At 37.9% G+C, this 17373-nt stretch overlaps 2 protein-coding genes across 12 annotated transcripts in view; one reads left to right on the plus strand and one right to left on the minus strand.

Annotated features, from left to right (window-relative positions):
- LOC114250579 (putative phosphorylase b kinase regulatory subunit beta) overlaps positions 1-14838 on the plus strand; it is a 23148-nt gene extending 8310 nt beyond the window's left edge. For 4 of the 11 annotated variants that reach the window (XM_089740337.1, XM_089740338.1, XM_089740339.1 and 1 more), the window contains exons 8-21: positions 273-362; positions 502-525; positions 1905-2053; positions 2592-2606; positions 3008-3127; positions 4311-4421; positions 5026-5153; positions 6179-6354; positions 6837-7099; positions 7962-8120; positions 9414-9539; positions 9913-10133; positions 10871-10985; positions 11255-14838. In XM_089740337.1, the coding sequence (XP_089596463.1) occupies positions 273-362; positions 502-525; positions 1905-2053; positions 2592-2606; positions 3008-3127; positions 4311-4421; positions 5026-5153; positions 6179-6354; positions 6837-7099; positions 7962-8120; positions 9414-9539; positions 9913-10133; positions 10871-10985; positions 11255-11638 (2081 nt within the window). In that variant the 3' untranslated portion in view covers positions 11639-14838. The remainder of the gene's footprint in view (positions 1-272; positions 363-501; positions 526-1904; positions 2054-2591; positions 2607-3007; positions 3128-4310; positions 4422-5025; positions 5154-6178; positions 6355-6836; positions 7100-7961; positions 8121-9413; positions 9540-9912; positions 10134-10870; positions 10986-11254) is intronic. The other 7 variants (XM_028184498.2, XM_028184499.2, XM_028184500.2 and 4 more) reach the window with 3 other exon arrangements.
- shv (DnaJ heat shock protein family member shriveled) lies at positions 14826-17082 on the minus strand. The gene is made up of 5 exons (XM_028184508.2): positions 16446-17082; positions 16062-16238; positions 15773-15940; positions 15269-15479; positions 14826-15001 (listed from the first exon to the last, which is right to left on the minus strand). Exons 1-5 carry the CDS (start codon positions 16893-16895, stop codon positions 14946-14948), a joined length of 1062 nt encoding a protein of 353 aa, XP_028040309.1. The 5' UTR covers positions 16896-17082; the 3' UTR covers positions 14826-14945.
- Between the last annotated feature and the right edge of the window lie 291 nt (positions 17083-17373).

The following is a 17373-nucleotide window of genomic DNA, read 5'->3' on the forward strand; positions in this document are numbered from 1 at the left end:
CGTCCTCAGGTTAGAGCCCCGTAAGTTCACAGTTCGCCCGGTTGCGCTGACACAGCTCTCTTAGGTTAGCAGCTTAGGTAAGAAAAAAAAAGAAAAAGGGGGTATCCGAAATGACGTGCTTACGGCGACAGCGGCTGTACATTTCCCGGTTGTTTGGATCGGGTATGTAGTGGCGGCCACGAAAAGAGGGTTAATGTTTGAAGAATAAGTTGATTTCTTACGAGAGTTATATATTTTTATTTAATATGTTCTATTGTTATACCTACTTACAGATCCTGTAATTCCTTGGTATTACTATATACCCAAAGAAAGTGTTGAAAATGAACGCAATGAACCTAACTCAACTTGGAAAGTACCTTCTAGTGAGTATAATGTTATGTTTATTTTTAATCAAATTCTTAGTTTTGAGCACGTCAGATCCTGAACCATGTGCTGAGCTGTGTGACAAACAATAAAATTGTGAAAATAAATTTGACATTTAAATAAATAATAAAATTACAGGTCACCCTGGTGATGAAAACAAAGGTAAACCAGTACTGGTCGTTTAAACTCACCCTGTTCTTTGACTTATATTAATACTCTCAATTACTAATTTTAATATTAACCACATAGGGTATATTGTACTCCCAAAAAAAATTCATTATTTCTTAACTTCTGCATAACTATTGCTTGTTGAAAACTTACATTTTATTAGTGTAGAACCATATCTAAAATAACATTAACTACTATACTGCTTATAAGAACCATCCTTACTATTTGTGTAGAAATTAATGTATGCATATAATATTCCTCTAAACTACCAAAAAAATGCACAGTACCCTAATATTATGAGCGATGGATAATTTGTAGCTTTATTGTGTAGTTTCAATTGAACATTCCAACAACGGCTCCCTCTGTATTTTGTACCGTATGTTCCATGGGGAATGCTCTGAGGAATTGTTTGAGATGATTCCCTCATCTCCTTTTTATCACCGCACCTCCCGCCATCGGAGCAGAGTTCATCCATATTATCTGGAACCGCTGCGTTCATCGACAGTGCGTTTCCAGAGGTCTTTTTTGCCACGTACCATCCGGCTATGGAATGAGCTCCCCTCCACGGTGTTTCCCCAGCGCTATGACATGTCCTTCTTCAAACGAGGCAAATAAAAACATTCGACTCGTTTCTATAAAGTAAAATCGCTTAGTAATTACAAAAAACCAAAACAAAATTGATCCCGATCAAAGCGTAACGGTAATAAAATATTTCTAAATTTATTAATTTATTAATTTCTTGACATTTAATTTCACATAGCTGAATTGTAACTACATTTATACAAAACATATTTTTATTATCCTGATGAGTTTAACATACACACTTAAAAAATCGAACTAATAATTTCCCATAATTTCTACGTGCTATGTTTCGATTTTTGTATCTATGTATCATTATTAAAACTAATTTTATTATTGTAAATTATTCCCGACAAACTACATACAGTCATTATTTTAACCTTGAATATAACATTATCAACATATAAAAGGGTAAATTTAGCATATATGTATTATATTATATCGTAAACACTGCAAATGAATTTTAATGCAAAAATTGCCATAAAAATAAATTCTTATAGAATGCTGCCTTGTCATGGGTGGCTGTAGTGTAGTTAGCGCTTAAAGTACCGCGCCCGCGAAACTATGTAGTAAAGGCTTCTATGATGGCATTCTTAATTATTCAATTAGATTTACAAACGGTGGCAGGTTACGTAAGTTTTAATATAAATAAATACTTTATTTTAGTTTCGGTAAAAACTCGATCGAATCTTGTAATAAAACTATTAATTGTCGAATTGGTTGTGGATTCCGATAGTAATAGCTTTACACTTTAAGATTTAAATAGTGAATAAAGAAAGATGTGTTAAATTCAGCCGGTTTGTTCCTGTGGGGGCAGTCGCTATTCGTGCTGGCGCAGTTGCTGACCGGGGGCTTGCTGCACGTGAATGAACTCGATCCGATACGAAGGTATCTTCCATCTTACAACCGGCCCCGGCGCGCGGGCCGATATTCCGCTTTTCAGGTACACAATTATTATATTTTACACTATATAATATTATAACACTTTAAAAAAAAATTGTATTGCTTAAATGTGTGGACGAGCTCATAGCCCACCTGGTGTTAAGTGGTTACTGGAGCCCATAGACATCTACAACGCAAATGCGCCACCCATCTTGAAATATGAGTTCTAAGGTCTCAGTATAATTACAATGACTGCCCCACCCTTCAAACCGAAACGCATTACTGCTTCACGGCAGAAATAGGCGGGGCGGTGCTACCTACCCGTGCGGACTAATTACGCACATTATAATTTTGCGAGTTTGATTTTTATTACACGATGTTATTCCTTCACCGTGGAAGTCAATCGTGAACATTTGTTGAGTACGTATTTCATTAGAAAAATTGGTACCCGCCTGCGGGATTCGAACACTGTTGGATCGCTAAACGCGAATGCACCGGACATTTATTATCCTCTAGGCCACGACGACTTCAAACACACAAAAAGAACAGTCCCAAGCTTACAAAATAGGCATAATATTGTTTTTATTTCACGCTTCCAGGCCAAGCCGACGTTTGTAAGTATGAGATAAAACTGTTTTTTTTCTATTACAATTAATTTCGCTCATTCAACGTCGCCTTTTTTTTCTTGTCACTTTATTGTCGGAATAAAAATTCCTCAACATGTTTTTCTTTTTTTGCGACTTCTAAATTTCGATAATAATAATAATAATACAACTGAGGCTTAATGCAAGTAAGTTTTCAATACATGATATTAATAGGTTTAATAATTTAAATATATAAGAGACCAGAACAAGTACACTCGGATTTCGAATTTCAAATATTCAAGGTAATTAACCATAAATTGCTACTGAGATAATATTTAGTGAAGTTAGCGTATACAAACGCCCTGACACACAAAAAAAATGAAATTACTTTATTCTATATGAATAAACATTTGAAAAATATGTTCTTGTAGGGTATAGCCACGGATCTGGTTGTTCAAGTGGTACTCATAGCCGAGTCAATGCGTCTACAAGCCATGATGGGTACGTACGGTATACAGACTCAGACACCGCACGAAGTCGAACCCGTTCAGGTTAGTATTGCAAAACTAGAGTCAACAATTTTTTTTATTGCTTAAATGCAGAGGCGGATTATCCGTAAGGCAAACTAGGCACGTGCCTAGGAGCGTGTAGTTACAAAGGGCGCGCGAGCTCAGAATTTTTAAATAAATAAATAAAATAACATATCGACGATTAAGAACTAAATGCTGATCTATAATCTAAATCTATAATAGATTATATTTATATTGCACAAGCATCGATATACTCGTATTATGCAATATTGCTTGTTTGTTTGTATTTCATTCGCGCATTAGCGTAAGTACAAGGGTCCTGGTCTACTAAAGTCTGGGGTTTGATGATACAACGACATCGTAATTGCAAAAACAATTAGTTAAAATTTATAGTATTATGATGGCCATTTATGACCGGTACAGGGGCGCCGATAAAGTGATTGCCTAGGGCGCTCTGGACCTTTAACCCGCCACTGCTTAAATGGGTAGACGCGCTCACGGCCCACCTTGTTAAATGGTTTGCGGAGCCCATCGACATCTACACCGTAAATACCTTGAGATATGAGTTATAAGGTCCTCAGTTTTTATTCGGGATTCGAACGCCGTTGCGTCACTAGATACCAATGCACCGGACGTCTTATTCTTTAGACCACGATGACTTTAAATGCATGTTACACATATACAGAACAGCATTCCTGACGATGACATTACTTTTATTCAACCCTAAGAGGTTTCGTTTGAAGGTGAATATTTATGTTATTCTTTTTTTTTTTATTGCTTAGATGGGTGGACGAGCTCACAGCCCATCTGGTGTTAAGTGGTTACTGGAGCCCATAGACATCTACACCGTAAATGCGCCACCCACCTTGAGATATAAGTTCTAAGGTCTCAAGTATAGTTACAACGGCTGCCCCACCCTTCAAACCGAAACGCATTACTGCTTCACGGTAGAAATAGACAGGGTGGTGGTACCTACCCGCGCGGACTCATAAGAGGTCCTACCACCAGTTACCAGTATCCGGTCGGGAAACGTCGGATTAATATAGCGGTTCCAAGTTAGTAATAGGGCTAGACCAGGATGATGTTAAATGTTTCTTCCCGAAACATTGAAAAATTATTTTAATAAAAGCGTCAATCAAATCAATAATGCTAAAACATTTCATAAATGATTCTGTTTGTAAAATGATATCAATTCTTTTCACAGATTTGTAGCTCCACTCAATTAGTTCACGTGTATAGGGAGTTAGGTGTTTGCAAAAAATTGAAGCTGACTGGACGTCCCATTCGACCCATAGGCTCATTGGGAACCAGCAAGGTATTATATTTTATTGTTAATCTAAACCATTGCTCTTCACCTGTACGTTTACGAATCTTAGAAGGTCGAGTTCATCAATATGATCTGTGTAGCGTCAATAATTCATATGTGTTGTCATAAAATGTAAAAATACCATAAACTAGCCATCCGTTGTCTATGTTTAAATCAATAACAAAACATAAAAGTAGTGGAGGTGGTGCATTTTTTTGAATGAATGAGACTGAAAAGTTTGAGAAACGATGATATAATTTTGTAAACTAAAAAACCTTGATTTTTTTTTTATTGTTCAGTTGGGTGGACGAGCTCACAGCCCACCTGGTGTTAAGTGGTTACTGGAGCCCATAGACATCTACAACGTAAATACGCCACCCACCTTGAGATATAAGTTCTAAGGTCTCAAGTATAGTTACAACGGCTGCCCCACCCTTCAAACCGAAACGCATTACTGCTTCACGGTAGAAATAGACAGGGTGGTGGTACCTACCTGCGTGGACTCACAAGATGTCCTACCACCAGTAAATCTGACAATTACAAAAAACGAATTTAAAACTTCAAAATAGTTCGTTCATGAAATAATTAACTATCTTGTTTGTTGCATTTCCAGATATACAGAGTATGCGGTATGACCGTTTTGTGCTATCCTCTCATTTTCGAAGTTTCCGAGTTTTATCTGTACAGAGACATGGCTTTGCTTATCGATGATATAAAAACTGAACTACAATTCGTTGGGAAGTAAGTCCTCCTCTTGCTGTTATATTTATTATTGTAGCATTAAGTGACCCTAGCATTGGGAGGGATTGGAGCACTTGAGAATTTGCATATAACAGTATATTTATAACCAATAACAGTATATTTATGTTAGCACGTGACTAGCTAGACGTAGACTAGAACAGAATAGAAAACACTTAAATAAACGTCACCTGTAAAATGTCAAGGTACAAGTTACCTAACACTGATCATGATCAACAGGTGCAAATCTCAATACGACAAACTATATTTTTATTGTCTTACCCATTAAAGATCAATTTGCATTTAGGTACATGGTATATACTTATAATTAATATAATTATCTAATTAAAGCAAACGTGTACATTCAAATAAAATTCAATAAAATATAATATGAATTTAAATGTAACTACTGCTATTTAAGCCAATATAAATAAATAGTTTTTGTTGACGAATGAGCTCATGGCTCAGCTGAGTTTGAGTTGTTACTGAAACCAATTAACATCACAACCTAAACACTAACCTATGCATCAGCCCGCTGAGTTACGCTCGGGCAGCTGTTAGCTAATCCCACCCCTCCTGACTGAGCCTTTGTTCGCCTACCTGTGCTGGTGAAACTGGAAAGGCCACCAGAAAAAAAATTCCATCTAAATGCCGTAGTGACAGTTGTATTTGACATTGCACTTCGCGGCAGCCGGTAGTCTGGCGCCGACTTGGCACCCGCCCGCCGGTCATCGTTCTCGTCGAACCCGTCGCTCGACGAGTAAATTAACCCTCAGACACAGCCCACTGAGTTTCTCGCCGGATCTTCTCAGTGGGTCGCGTTTCCGATCCGGCGGTAAATTCTGCGAAGCACGGCTCTTGCTAGGGTTCGTGTTAGCAACGTCGTCAGGCTTGAGCCCCGTGAGCTCACCTACTAGTTAAGGTTACGCTGAAATAGCCTCTCAAGGCTTACAGCTTAGGTAGGAACAAAATAAAAAGCACCCGCCCGGCAATGCGATATGTGTCACATGCAGTTAAAATGCTTAAAGATATTGGCGTCTGTCCGGGCGGCCCACCGTGTGCCTGCTGGTTCGCGAAGAGCACATGCGCGACCCACACTTTAAACAGATGTTGGACTTGTTCGCGATGCTAAAGAAGGGCTATTGCGACGGAGTCAAAGTGCGCCTCGGACGATTACAAAATTTAATATCGAGTTCGTGCATGGGTAAGAACTCTCACGAATTTCATATTCAATTAACTTGAAACCTACATATCGCGCCCTTAGAATTGAAGTGGCTTAACTAAAAATTTTTAGAAATTGAGTTTTTTAATTCGAACGTCTTATAAACATGTATACTAACAGTTCACAAAATAAAAAAAATTTTTTGTTTAATTTAAATTATAATTTTAGTCTAAATAAGGGCAAAGTACACTCTCCATCACTTATAAATCAAGCGCGTACTTTAAACTTTATGGATGCGCTTTAAAGCTTAAAGTATTAAAATCGAAACTAAAAAATTTCATTTCTTGAATTACATTTTTCAATCCACATTCACAACCAACCCACAATCCAAATTAATCCAAACTAATCCAATTAATTGGTGTTTACCAAAAATCTAGAATTTTGGATTAAGCCACTTCAATTATAAAGATGCAATATAAGTAATTAGTTGATCTTATTCTGACAGTATCAATTGTAATTTTCAGAACATTTAGACTTTATGAGCCAAGGGGATTTCCCGTCGGAAATGTTTACTCAGTTCAAACAATTGGAACACGAGTACATAGGCTATCAGTCGCTGACAGACGTTCCACGCACTCTAACCTACCGTGAAGAAACAGTGTCCCTTGAAGCGTACAAACACAAGTCTACTCCTGATGTAGTGGAAGCCCTCAGAACTACTGACAATATATTCGCTCAGTGCCAGTTGTGGGGCATCCTACTCGATAGGGAAGGGCCCATGTATGAAGTAAGTCTCAGTTAGTGTTTTATTTAACTGGCGTATTTAGCGTTTTCGATAGTTCATGAGCTCATAAAGTACATTAACAAAAAAAAGGAAAGATGCAGTATGAAGTTTTCCTAAAGTCGTGTCCATTGCAGACAAATTACACAGTTTACATATTTTATATAATACGCACAAAATAATCTTATCGAATAGTAGAATAGGGGCCAAGCTAAACAAGTATCTATGATCTGTTTGTAAAATTAAATTATTTAGTGGGAAAAAATATATATCGTAAGTAGGAATCAGCCGCACATCATTTATTTTCGTCCCACGCAAACCATAACAAGAACGTATTTGTTTGCCTGAACACTTTTTTTATTTATTTTTATTGCCCGTGCGGCCATACGACCATACGGCCCACCTGATGTTGACTGGTTACCGTCGCCCATGGACTTCAGCAATGCCAGGGGCAGAGCCAAGACGCTGCCTACCGTTATGTCGCTAATCAATGATATGAAACACAGAATGTGTAGATGTTTCAGGTAAAAGAACGCGTCCTTAACCTTAGCGTGTACAATTTATTAGTGCCACTTAAGTTACTAACACATATGACTGATTAACACATAATATTACTGGTGGTAGGACCTCTTGTGAGTCCGCACGGGTAGGTACCACCGTCCAGCCTATTTCTGCCGTGAAGCAGTAATACGTTTCGGTTTGAAAAGTGGGGCAGCCGTTGTAACTATACTTGAGACCTTAGAACTTATATCTCAAGGTGGGTGGCGCATTTACGTTGTATATGTCTATGGGCTCCAGTAACCACTTAACACCAGGTGGGCTGTGAGCTCGTCCACCCATCTAAGCAATAAAAAAAAAAATCTATCAGGTGAATGGTACAAACGCTTTGGCCGCGTTGAAGTCCCTGTACCACAGCGCGGGCGGGCTGCGACACTGGCGAGCCGTCCGCTACTGCTCCTCCTTACTGAGCCACACCGTCGATTCCATCAGCCCTTTTATCACTACAGTGCTAGTTAACGGGAAACAGGTGACTATTTAGTTACTACATTACGTTTTAAAAGGTAGGACAGCTATTGTAAAATTCGCCGAATCCATTATCGGTGCTTTTGGGTACCACAACCACTGATCACAGTTCTCGTCCAACCCGTCGAACGCCCGTCGATGAAGGGTTCGGCGAGTAAATTAACCCACAGACACAGCCCACTGAGTTTCTCGCCGAATCTTCTCAATGGGTCGCGCTTCCAATCCGGTGGTAGATTCTGCGAAGCACTACTCTTGCTAGGGTTAGTGTTAGCAACGTCCTCAGGTTAAAACCCTTTTAGCTCACCTACTCGCCGGGTAGGCGAATAGGTAGGAAAAAAAGTGCATTTAATTGCATCAGCCTCGTGTCTCGAGGTCGGTGGTGGTATTCACGTTGTGATACCTGTGGGCTCTGGTAACAAATCAATAGTAAGGGTTAACTTATCGACTCATTTCAGCAAACGTAAAATGTGTCTCCGCTAGTCATAACTTATTTTTTAAAGTGAAACTTCTTTAGAATCGTTGTGATTTCAAACTCGATGAAACGAAAAAATAAGTCCATAAAGACACAAACACATAAATGTATAGGATTCAGCCGGCGAGAGAATAAGATAGAACGCATTAGACGTTCTCGGTCTCCTCTTTGTGCGACTCTTCGTAGCCTCCCCACTATCGTCTACTAAACATTGTCCATATGTATGCTCCTGTGTAGTGGGATAGTCAGTATATCTATATCTTATTTATAAGTTTCATTTCTACCGTGTGTGACTTGCACAAACACACACAGACTTTTTTTTAACGCTGGGGAATATCCGACCTCCATCACTCAAATTCCACGAAACCCACGGTACCGCATAGTGTGCGCCGAAAGTCCGCCTTCGCCGCTACCCATATCCTAGAAAATCCTGGTTTGGGGCTGTTGAATGTAGAATTGTTAAAATGTTTAAAAAGACGATTTGTACGTAATATATAATATTATTACGAGTAATTCACATGAGGTAGAAGTTAAATCTTCAGAAGTATTCTATCTCATTCTCTCACTGGCTAACTCCTGCAGATGTGTATGCGTGGCCCTTTTACATTGCACCAAGTTACACTGTGCCAAAGACGTTTTTATTTTAATAAATAAACGTTCCACTTTCAACGTGTACCGAAAACACGCAGCATGTCGACAGATACACCTAGATCTTTAATTATAGAAATCTTTAACGTGTGTGCCTCTGGCAATCGAAACCTGACCCCGTAGTACACTGTAGTCACGATCAAGATTTTAGTTAATTAATTTTATAACCATTTTCAGTTGACCGTAGGAGTGATAGGACAGAAAGAAACAGTTTTCGACAAACCAATGACTCCGGGAGAGATACAATCCGTAATGTATTCTACCATACAGCCGTATGACATCATAGGCGCGGTGTTGCAACAGGTAATCTTTTCTCTGACTTACTGAGCGTTATTACCATTAGTCCAATTATCGAAATTTGAACAAAATCATTGATACATACATTTTATGAATTTTTATTAAAGTTAAAAAAGAAAATGGCCTAAGAAAATATTTTAAACACTAAAGCTTAACAATAGAATGCAAAAAATATATTAATAAACATAGGAGTAAAAGGTAGTTGTAACCTGGTTTGTCATTAAAAATACATATTGTAATTTTTATTTAATTCTTAACACTAAGGCTTGCCAATAGCTACTAAAGAAAAATAAATTTGGTACTTAATTGTTTTATATTAGCCTATTGATACATAGACTTTTGTTTTGACTGTACAATCGTGACATTGACAACGTTGCAGGAAATAGTGTTGTACTGCGGGCGGCTGATCGGCACGAATCCGGATATCTTTCGTGGCATTCTGAAGATCCGCGTGGGCTGGGTGCTGGAGGCCATCCGGTACTACCTGCAGCTGTTCCCGGGCGAGGCGCGGGCCGCGTGCGTCGAGAGCCTGTCCCCCTACCGCCTGCGCACGCTGCTGCAGCGCGTGCTCACCGTGTCCGACTGGGCCGACGAGCGAGGGTACTTGCCTGTAACTAATCAGCTGACCCGACTGACAAACAAAACATAATAGCTTTGTGACTTGTACAGCAACCTTCGATCAATAATAGTACTATATAATAATAGTACTAATAGTACTATTATTGATCGAAGTTCCAAATTCTTAAAAAAGGTTTTATTGTTCAAAGTTGTGTAAGATTGGAAGTCCATCCGAATAACCTTGCTAAGCATTTAATGGACAACCAAATGACAAGATGACTCGGAAGAAGAGTGCCTGAAGATCTACTAGATCTGCTGTAGATTAATTGATATGGACATGTCAACGGACATTGTCCACGCACCGCCTAAGAAATTGTTTTTCTCAAAACTGCGGTTGAATGTCTTACGACAGCTTACTGTATAGAATTAATAATAATAAAAAAATTGTTTTGAAGCGATGCGCTTACGTACAGCACTTAATTAGTATTTATAACGATAAAATATATTGATCTGACTTAGATGCCAAGAGAAGCTCGATAACCGCGTAATGTCAAGCGTGTACCGAAGCTCATGCAACAAGAAAACAGAGACCGTCCATGCTTAGACACGAGTCAGAACTTTAAATGAATCCGCACACGGAATTTACCGGATTTCCATAAAGTTACTAACGTAAAGTTATTTTCAGGTGCAATAGAGGTTAGGGGCAAACCATTACAAAGAGTTTTAGGCAAACCCTTTTCCGACAAGCAAATGACCATCTTAAATAATTGTGTTATCAGATTAACACCACTACAGCGACGTCAACTGGAAGGCTGCCTCTGTCGAGTTCCTAAACATTTCTACATACAAGTGTGGGATATTTTGCTGCGGACACCTAAAGGAATTATTATTCAGGTAATTGTTGTGTACAGACAAGGTTTTATGAGATCTCTACCATTGCCACCGCATTTTGCTAAATCATTGGCAGTAAAGCATATTAAATACAGTGAACTAGCTCACGCCCCATTCAGTGCTAAATGATTGCTCGAGCCCATAGACACGCCGCCACTTACCTCGAGACACGGAGTGGGCTTCAATTCGACACGTCATCTAGTTTCACTTGCAATAAATAATTGAAAAGTGAAAAACTTTATTTAATTTTGTGTTTCTTTTATTAATTGCAGGGCCAGTGTATCCCAGCGGAGCCGACGTTAGTGAACATGTCTCGATCAGAACTGTCGTTTGCTCTGGTTGTGGAAAGCGCCCTCGTTGGTGTGGGAGGGGCGGCGCGGCGGCAGCTGTGCGTGGAGTTGCTGTGCGTGCTCGCCACCATCCTGCGCCGCAACCCCGAGCTGCGCCTGCAGCATGCGCTGGACCTCGACGCGCTGCTAGACGACGCGCACGCCACCTACCGCAAAGACTGCGGGTCCGACGCCGAGCCCGGGCTCAGCACCGCCACGGCCGCGCTCGCCGCCGGACACCTGGCGCGCGCCGTCGTCAACGCCGTGCTGCGCGGCGCCGCCGCTGACCTCGTGCCCGCCGATCGACCCGCCTGTCTCGTCGCCTGAACCAATCTGTGTGCTTAGTGCGAGTTTTTTAACGTTCTCGATAGCGTAAAAGTTAGCTCTTAATTGTATGGAATGGGATCGCTTGCGTACGTTTGTCGCTAGGGGCGCTGTTCCAACTGCATACAAAATTGGCTTAACTTTTACGCTATCGTGAACGTTAAGAAACTCGCACTAAGCACACTAGTTCCGTTCGGACAGACCATCGACACACTGCGATTTTAGTACAAGTTCAGGTGTACACAAATGTGTGATATTCAAACGTAAACACTCACTACTCACTCATACCTTTTGGTATTTGTGTAAGTGTAAAACTGCAGAGAACGTCTCTCAGTGTCAGCCTCTTACAGACAAGGTGGTACTAAATAACCGCATAGGTTGTCGTCGTCTAAGTCATCGTCGTACATTCGTGTATAAAACTGACGCAATACAGATAGTTCCTATGTTTTATTATGTACAATATTTTATACAATAAAAATTTTGTATTTGTGTTTATACAAGAAGTATAGTAATCGGCAAACTTCTTGAGCAAATGACTTTGACTGCGCAGAACCGAATTTTAGATCACTTTGGTGGTGAGGGTGAGGCGCGACGGCAGGGGAAATCGTATCGAGCGCGTTATTGGTAGATCAGTCGAACCTTGCGTCCCGCGCCGCGCCCTCATTCCGCTTGCTCACAAAAGTACGCTTGCGTACAGTGGAAAGTCTATCGTTATTAATCGTTAAGTTATTTGTTATAATTGCTTGTGGACTTTGTTGCTGTTGCTATTTGTTGAGTGTTTGTTGATTTTTTATAAAACATACACTATGCCGTGACAAACTGGTGTAGTACTTAAAAGAAAGGGTAGAAAATTTGTGTACGACGTATATTGCTTCATTATAAAACAGGGGAAGAATGATATGGAAAAATTAAAACAGACTTCGGAAGCAACAAAAACATCAGTGAGTACTGTTAGATGCATTATTAACGAAGCTAAAGGCTCTGGCTTGCTCGCCGTGTTTCGGACTCCGGGTAAGAAAAGATCAGGGAAGAAGAAAGTTACCGGAATGGATAGTTTCGTTCAATCTGTAATAAAAAGATGTAATCATAATAACTACATAACAAGCAGCGAAACTCCGTACCGTAGAAAGGCTTCGAAAAATTTAAAGAAGATATAAATTTTAATGGCTCGGAATGAAGCTTACGACGAATTATGAAAGAGCTAGGCTTTAGATGGAAAAAAAGAACAGAAAATAATCGGAAGCTGGTAAATGAAAAAAGTAACATTCGATTACTACGAATTGAATATCTTCAAAAAATAATTAATTATAGACAAAAAAGAAGACCGAATCGACCGAGTTGTAAACTACGCCGATGAGCCCTATGTCGACTCATCACGATGATAGCGACTCGGGTGATGAAAACAGTGATGATGATGATGGTCAAGATTATGATAACGAAAAAAAAATTACAAATACCAGCTTCGCTTCAACTGAACCAAGACCTGGCAACAGCTCTAGTTTTGACTTAATAGAAGGAATATCTATTTTACCCCAAGATTAAATTAATACAATTATTAACCTATATGTTTTGTTGATGTTCTAATAAATATATAAATAAATACATATGTTGATTTTAATAATTTAATAGCATTATGACGCAGAGTAAGTAATGTTTTTGCACGTGAGTGTACCATGCGCAAACTTACCCCCACTACGTCAACAAATGCTCAAGAAGTTTGCCGGTTATTATAACACCAATATGAAATTGAAATATTTCAAAGGATTCTAAAATTTTTATTGATTTTGTATTTAAATTGTTTAAAATAACTTCATTAGCAAAAAATGAGTCATTATTGTGTGGGTGTGTGAAAGAGTTCATGAGTCATCTGGTAGTTATCGAACTGCATTGATATCATACGTGAATGCATGCCGCCACCCACTTGAGACGCGCCGAATCCTTGTGTATTGGGAAATAGCTGTTCCACTTCAAACTGAATTCCATCACTACTTCGCGGCAGAAATAGGCAGGACTAGTGTATGCTACGTTCATATATACATATACTACGACTCAATCTTAGTTGCACTATCCAATGCACAGAACTGTATACTATATTAAATATAATATCAACAATATCTACTGTATGAGTTACGTTTGTAAACTACCCACAAGCACGCCTTCTTGTCGAAAAATCAGGCAATAGTCAGATTTATTTGTTGTCAGATTTTTTTCTCCTACTTACGCCGAAAGTTCGGTTTTCGTCCCGCAGTATAGGGAAGAAAGTAACTTTTCCTCTCGCTCTACAGGGAAGAAAGTGTAACTTTTCTCCCTGAGTACAAGTGCGCATGCGCGTTAGTGTCTACGTCTGCTCTCTCGCACCTAAAATTCTCCGCCATTGTTGTGCTCGGGTAATTTGCAATATTGTGTTTAGTGTAAAAGTGAAATAAACAAAAGGCAATAAAATTTAATAATGAATTATTAAAGAAAGACGAGTTCATCAGACAGTTCTTATTCAATTAGTAGTAGTTTATTTAAAAATAAAAAAACAGTTAAATTGGGTTTTTTGGGTCAAATAGACAAGTAATTTTCAATCATTAAAGATCGCTATAAGTACGCATCTCATATGGTGCGCGATTCGTCATGGCGTCAACAAATACCATATATATTTTGAAATATGTCTGATGTTTTTAGTCTTATGGTTGCGTATCTTAAACTGAATATACTTATCAACGGAGAATACGTGACATATATAGGTACAATAATTGATAAATTAACATTTAAGCAGTCCATAAAGAAACTCGCGTGGGACACGACCTGGCCGTGTGTTACAAATTGGATTTTATCTCTCCTTTTCGTTTTTACGTTACACTGTGATTGCACGTAAATTGAGAATTACATTGTACAATTATGATTACACAATTTTCACATTGTGACACATTGTTGGAACTGATTTGTCAGCTTCTAATGAATCAATTTAATACATTATTTGTAATTAGAGAAATATGTTTTAAACCCATCAAGTTTTTAAAACGAATCTGCAACGAGACACCATACTTTTAAGTTGCCAATGTATTTTTAGTATGTTAAGTTTCTTTTTTGATGTAAATATTGTTTTGTAGTGTAGTTAAAAAAAATTTTTCAAGTTGAACTTCATTAACAAAACATAATGTACTCAAGTCTTCAATAATATTGAAAAAAAAACAAATAAATATAACAAATCAAAATGGTATTTTTATTTTTTATAAAACCATCACATGCACGTCTTCATTCAGGTAACAAAAATTCTTATGAAACCACACTCAGTCCAGCTATAATTACTAGTTTACTATCACTATAGTCCATTATATATTTTATTATTTGGTGGCTGGTTCAGTATTTTTCGCAAAGCTGAAATAAAGAGTTATAAAAGTTAAAAAAAGTTTAAAAATACAAGATAATATACATAATTACTGAGAACTGGTCAACAGTCAATATATTAGTTAATTTTTCTTTTTTTTTACTATTCGAGAGATTATTTGTACTGACAACAAAACCATTGTGAAACTGGTATAAAATTTGACAAAAGTCAATAACACTCAATAAATAAAATAATAACTAAGAAATGGGATTAATGTTACTCCTTTATAACATAAATAATATAAAACACAAACAAACCCTCTTTCTCAGCATCTGTGAAGTCTTGCTTGGGAAATTCTATATCAAAAGTTACATAAAGATTTCCATGGAGGTTATTATTTTCAAAATTTGGCATGCCTTCTCCCTTCTTACGAACTCTTGCACCAGCCCATGTTACCTTGTCTCTAGACACTGACACTTTATGACCATCTAAATGTTCAAGTTCAAGAGTAAAACCAGTCAGAGCATCCTGAAAGTAAATAAATGGTTATTATTATTAACATAAATTATTTCTGGTAGGCAGCGGCATGGTTCTACCCTTGGCATTGCTGAAGTCCATGGGCGACACTAACCTCTCACCATCAGGTGGGACGTATGCTCTTCTGCCTACAAGGGCAATAAAAAAACAAAAAAACAATTAATTTCTAAAAGCTTAAAATATTTAAGTTATCTACTATATCTACTACTGTACTAGTTATAACTACCTTATATGTACATATTTATATTTCAATTACATTCAAACAAAAATATTAATTTGTCTACCTGTAGTGAAATTGTCACATTGGTGTATAAGTCATCAGCTTTGCGAGTAAATTGTGGGTGTCTTTCCGTTTTGAGTATTACAATGAGATCACCTGGTTCACCGTCTACATGGGGTTCACCTTCTCCACGCAACCTAGATTTGTGTCCATCCGGAGCACCAACTTCTACCTGTAATTATTATATTTTTAATTCACTTAGAAAAAATTGTTCATTTAAAAGTTTTTACTGTAATGAACATTTCTGTAGTATTTTCCTTTCACAATTTCTTACAATATCTTCGAAGTCATACCTCAATTTCTAGTAGCCTTTCTTCATTAACAAATTTTACATTAGGACATTCATCACACACTGTTTGCTGCATCATCTGGAATCTTCCTGGACCCAAGTTTCTTGTTACCATCTCTTGTCTACAGTTACACTTGCGGGTCCCTGGAGCTGGTTTGATTACGGGTTTATTCCTAGTTATCTGTTAAAAATTAAATGGGTGACATGCAGTTTTTATCAGATTTCTCTTTATTGCTTTATTGGAAAAATAATCCTATAAAATCTGTAAACTATAACATTTAAACTGTAATAATTGTTAATAACTTCTCTGGAAAATTATTTTATGGTCTTTTTTAATTCTTATAATGCTCATAGATTTATATATTGAAAAAAGTATAATATTAGTCACCTCTATAAAATTTCCATTGTAAAGTTCTTCAAGTGAAACTGTGAGCTCCATAACAATGTCCGCCCCTCGTGGTGTTTCGTGATGTTGCGGTTCACCACCAAAATGGAATCCAAAATCACCAAAGAAGCTTGCAAAAGGGTCATTATTGTTCATCATTCCATCTTTCTTCAAACAGTCTTCGCCGCAACGATCGTACAGTTCGCGTTTTTCGGGGTCTGATAATGCCTCATAAGCCGCCCCTAAATCTTGAAACTTTTGAGCAGCATCGGGATCATCTTGATTTTTATCAGGATGCAATGCTTTTGCTAATTTTCTGTAAGCCTTTTTAATTTCATTTGTATTAGCGGACCGAGATACACCAAGTATCTGGTAGAAATCACGACCAGCGAGGGTGATGACTAGAGCTGACAATAAATAAATTAAACACACATTAATTGCGTTAACTAGCATTTTGTCTTTACACTTACAAAAACATTTAAAATCTACAATAAAATACGAATAGTCAAATTTCAGTAACGTAGTCGTTTTCAACACATATTCGTCTTTTCTGACAGCACCACTACTAAATTTTGACAAATCGGAGTTGAAAGACAATTCGTCCTCCTCCTATTGGTCAGCCATTACTCAGCTTAACAACAAGAGAAAAAGGTTTTAAAAGGCAAATTCTATTATAAATTTTATTTTATGCCCTTAAGTTCTAGTATGAATTAAATTAAGTACATTTTAAAGGCTGGGAGGCATTATTTGAAATGTTTAGAAAAAATCGATTTCAATTCGCAATATTTTCAAATTATATTTTGTAATTCAGTTTAAGAGGAATAGTCAGAAGTTTTTATTGTAGGTGTATAATTTACACCAATCTAGTAACTCCATTTCGACTACGTTAAACAATTCACAAAATCTATCTGTAAACAAACAGAAAAACACC

Source organism: Bombyx mandarina, chromosome 04 (assembly GCF_030267445.1).
Source record: "Bombyx mandarina strain Sakado chromosome 04, ASM3026744v2".
Taxonomy (NCBI): Eukaryota; Metazoa; Arthropoda; class Insecta; order Lepidoptera; family Bombycidae; genus Bombyx; species Bombyx mandarina.